This window comes from Thalia democratica, chromosome 2 (genome assembly GCF_965202585.1).
Source record: "Thalia democratica chromosome 2, ktThaDemo2.hap1.1, whole genome shotgun sequence".
NCBI classification, from domain to species: domain Eukaryota; kingdom Metazoa; phylum Chordata; class Thaliacea; order Salpida; family Salpidae; genus Thalia; species Thalia democratica.
This window is the reverse complement of record NC_139166.1, coordinates 79,088,358-79,091,772: the sequence shown is the minus strand read 5'-3', so window position 1 is coordinate 79,091,772 and position 3,415 is coordinate 79,088,358. Positions and strand designations below refer to the sequence as shown.

Genomic DNA, 3,415 nt, shown 5'->3' with positions numbered 1-3,415 from the left:
TATTCTCTAAAGCATTTTTCTTAGACATTTTAACTTTTTACCCCTTTTAGAAGATCATTACCAAATTTACCCCCAACTTATAAAGTAATTTATAATTTTGAAAAACTAGATTTTTTATACTTTAAGCTTATTAAATATTAAAAAAAATAAAGAGTTTTTATCTTTAAAAAATTACATTTAAACACTAACTAATATACTACAAATACAGTTAATAAACATTAATTTACATGGCCTGTAATAAAGAAAATTTACCACCAGGGGTAAATTTAACTCAGTTTAAGAATTGCTGCTTTAAAGTGACTATAATTCAAGTCATATCTAGGTAATATAAAATCTTAATAAAATCATTATTAAACTATAAAGTATCCAAGATTTTTTTTAATTCATACATAGTCATCTATAACTAGATTAAATCTATCTGGACAAATGTATACTTTTAATGGAAAAGTAAAAATAGTTTTAACCTTTGTAACACACTATATAGTACAATAAAAGAAAACAAGTTCATGACTGTACATTTAACAACATGTCTGTAATATTTAAATACTATTTTATAAAAGCAAATGTGTTAGAATGCTTTAGGTAATGACTTATACTTTGATAAAAGAAAAACAATGTAAATTTAAAAGAGTTCAGATGGTCATAAAAATTTTAGTACATTAGATAAAACTATAAAAACAAACGGACAAATAATTGTACTTTACAACATTTCTGCAAAATTTGACTATTTTTGTTTTGGATTTTTAAAGTTAGAACATTTTTTCTGGTTTTTCAATGAAAAAAGGACTATAACACAAATATTTAAGTAAATTAAATTGTTAAAACATATTTCAGATATTTAGTTAGGAAACCATAAAATAAACTTTAAAGAACAGAATATAATGACTGACTTTTTTTTATGTTTTCTGAATTCATTTCATATGTTTGTTAATATATATTATTAAGTTATGTATTTTCTGTTTTTGAATGTAAGATTTAAAGTTCTCTTAGTAAATCCCCTTGGGAAATAAAACATATAAAAACAGCTAAAATTAATGACACTATCAGTTATAACATGTCTGATAAAGCCGGTCAAAGTCGGAACGGAAGCAACAATAAGTTCCTTATGGGAGGCCCAAACTAAAACGGTTATACCACTAAAATTCTATCTTCTTTTACGTTTTTCAAGAAAACTACCTGAAACTTCTAGTAAATTTTCCTTGCATTATTTAAAAAATTCTGTCGCAAGGAACTTTTAAAAAATTAAAAGTTAAAAATTCTATACTAGAATTTAAAAAAAAAAGTTTTAAATTCTTAAATAAAATAATAAATGATAATAATATATAAAACTAATGAATAAATTTTGTCAGACACTTAGCTGAAGCAAAGTTTCTATAGTTAGATGAGTATTTGCAAACGTACACTCTTGTATTTTTATGTTAGTGCACCAATACTTAAGTTGTTTTGTTTAGTACTTGTTTGTGTATTTTTATTAGTTGTACAAACTTTAGGTTGAAATTTAAAGTTTAAAAAAAACATTTTTGATCTCATTATCTAATAAATTGTACTTAAGCCTTAATACTGTATCTGAGGCTCATCTTTTCAACTAAGAGTAAAACCATGTCCAAGATATAAACGATGGAAGATTATAAACTAACACTTTATAAAAAACTATAAATAATGTTAGCGGTAACTAGTAGGGCTGCAATAACTTACACTAGATATTCTAGGATTTGTTAGAAAGAGACAAAAGTATATGACGGATAAATAAGATAGTTTAAAATTTACATTAAACTTTTCAGATCATGTTTTAAAATGCTATAAAAAATAGAACAAAAGAACGCATAGCAATTTACATAAGAATTGATACTTATAAATATTGAAAGTATTGTAATAAAGAATTAAAAGTAATCAGTTTGTTACTCAGTTAATGCCCGCGAAGATTTTACAAAAATCTAACGGATTCATGAATAATGCTAGAAATATAAAAATATGTTTTTTATTATTTACGCCAAGAGGGCAATCATAAAAACAAATTTGAAAGACCTGATCTACACAACTAAAATAAACTAATCGAAGGTAAAATACCCGCGTTATTTTAGTCCTACTAGACTTTTTTGCTAACTTGGAAAATGTTTTTATAAATCTTAGCACTAATAAACGATAATCTAAGCCAAAAGATATTAACTATTACAAAATAAATGGCTAAACATTTCTATATACAAATTTATTGAACACTAAGAATCAACATATTGAATATTAAGTCAAAAGTGTCCTAGAGTGGCTTTTTCTTAAGCACGTTCACCACGGATGCGACGGGCAAGTTGGATGTCTTTTGGCATGATGGTGACTCTCTTGGCATGGATTGCACACAAGTTGGTGTCTTCAAAGAGTCCTACCAAGTAGGCTTCAGAAGCTTCTTGAAGTGCTCCGATAGCAGCACTCTGGAAACGCAAGTCAGTCTTGAAGTCCTGCGCAATCTCTCTGACTAACCTCTGGAATGGCAGCTTGCGGATCAAAAGCTCAGTTGATTTCTGATAGCGACGGATCTCACGAAGAGCTACGGTACCTAAAAAATAAGTCACACTCAGTAATATAAAACACCTGGAAGTTCTTGACTTTCAAATTTACAAAAAAACAATCCAGCAAGTACATAGCAGGGTCTACAGCTAATTAATATTGGTCTACAATAGTTAAAGTAAACGAATACTGTGGAAAATTTACTACGGTAAATTAGCCCTGCTTTTAATTTCATTAGGTAAAAATTTACACAGACATTCAAAACTTTTCAAGGACTTCATTTAAAACACTTGATTATTTTTACACTCACCTGGGCGGTAACGATGAGGTTTCTTAACGCCTCCCGTTGTCGGGGCACTTTTGCGTGCGGACTTGGTGGCAAGTTGCTTGCGAGGAGCTTTTCCTCCGGTTGACTTGCGGGCGGTTTGCTTGGTACGTGCCATTTTAGTATTTAGTTTTTATTTTATGTCTGTAAAATTTCTTAAATTTCAGTATATAATCTACAAGTTAACTGGTAATAACTATCAAGCTTTCAAGAAAATATTTTTTTGATTTTGTCTATGTTGTTGGAATTTATCCTAGTTGGACACGACTCGTGTCACAACGAGTAAGATTAAGTAAATTGAATATATTTTAATTAAAGTTTATAAGATTAAGAGATCCAAGTTGTTCCTCAGCTGATAATAGACTACCAAAGGATTTAAAACTCATTCTGTGTTGACATAGCTCTAATAAAACTTTAAATAAAAATAACATTAGACAGGTAAACCGTGTATAAAAACTTTCATTTTCAATATGCAGAAACAAGTATTCATTAGTTAGTTAAAAAATTATCTTTTGCTTTGATAATTCAAGTACACTAAATTAAAAATAACGACCTTTTAACAACTTAGTGTTTTGAATATTAAATATGAAA

General features: G+C 28.1%; 1 protein-coding gene across 1 annotated transcript; it reads right to left on the bottom strand.

The window, feature by feature from the left end:
* Positions 1-2,270: 2,270 nt before the first annotated feature.
* LOC145828999 (histone H3.3 type 1-like) lies at positions 2,271-2,942 on the bottom strand. The gene is made up of 2 exons (XM_082936741.1): positions 2,810-2,942; positions 2,271-2,548 (listed from the first exon to the last, which is right to left on the bottom strand). Exons 1-2 carry the CDS (start codon positions 2,940-2,942, stop codon positions 2,271-2,273), a joined length of 411 nt encoding a protein of 136 aa, XP_082792867.1.
* Between the last annotated feature and the right edge of the window lie 473 nt (positions 2,943-3,415).

Coding starts and splice junctions, on each gene's coding strand:
- LOC145828999 (XM_082936741.1), bottom strand. CDS start 2,942: ATGGCACGTACCAAGCAAACCGCCCGCAAGTCAACCGGAGGAAAAGCT. Junction 2,549..2,809: donor ACCTCATCGTTACCGCCCAG/GTGAGTGTAAAA, acceptor CTTATTTTTTAG/GTACCGTAGCTCTTCGTGAG.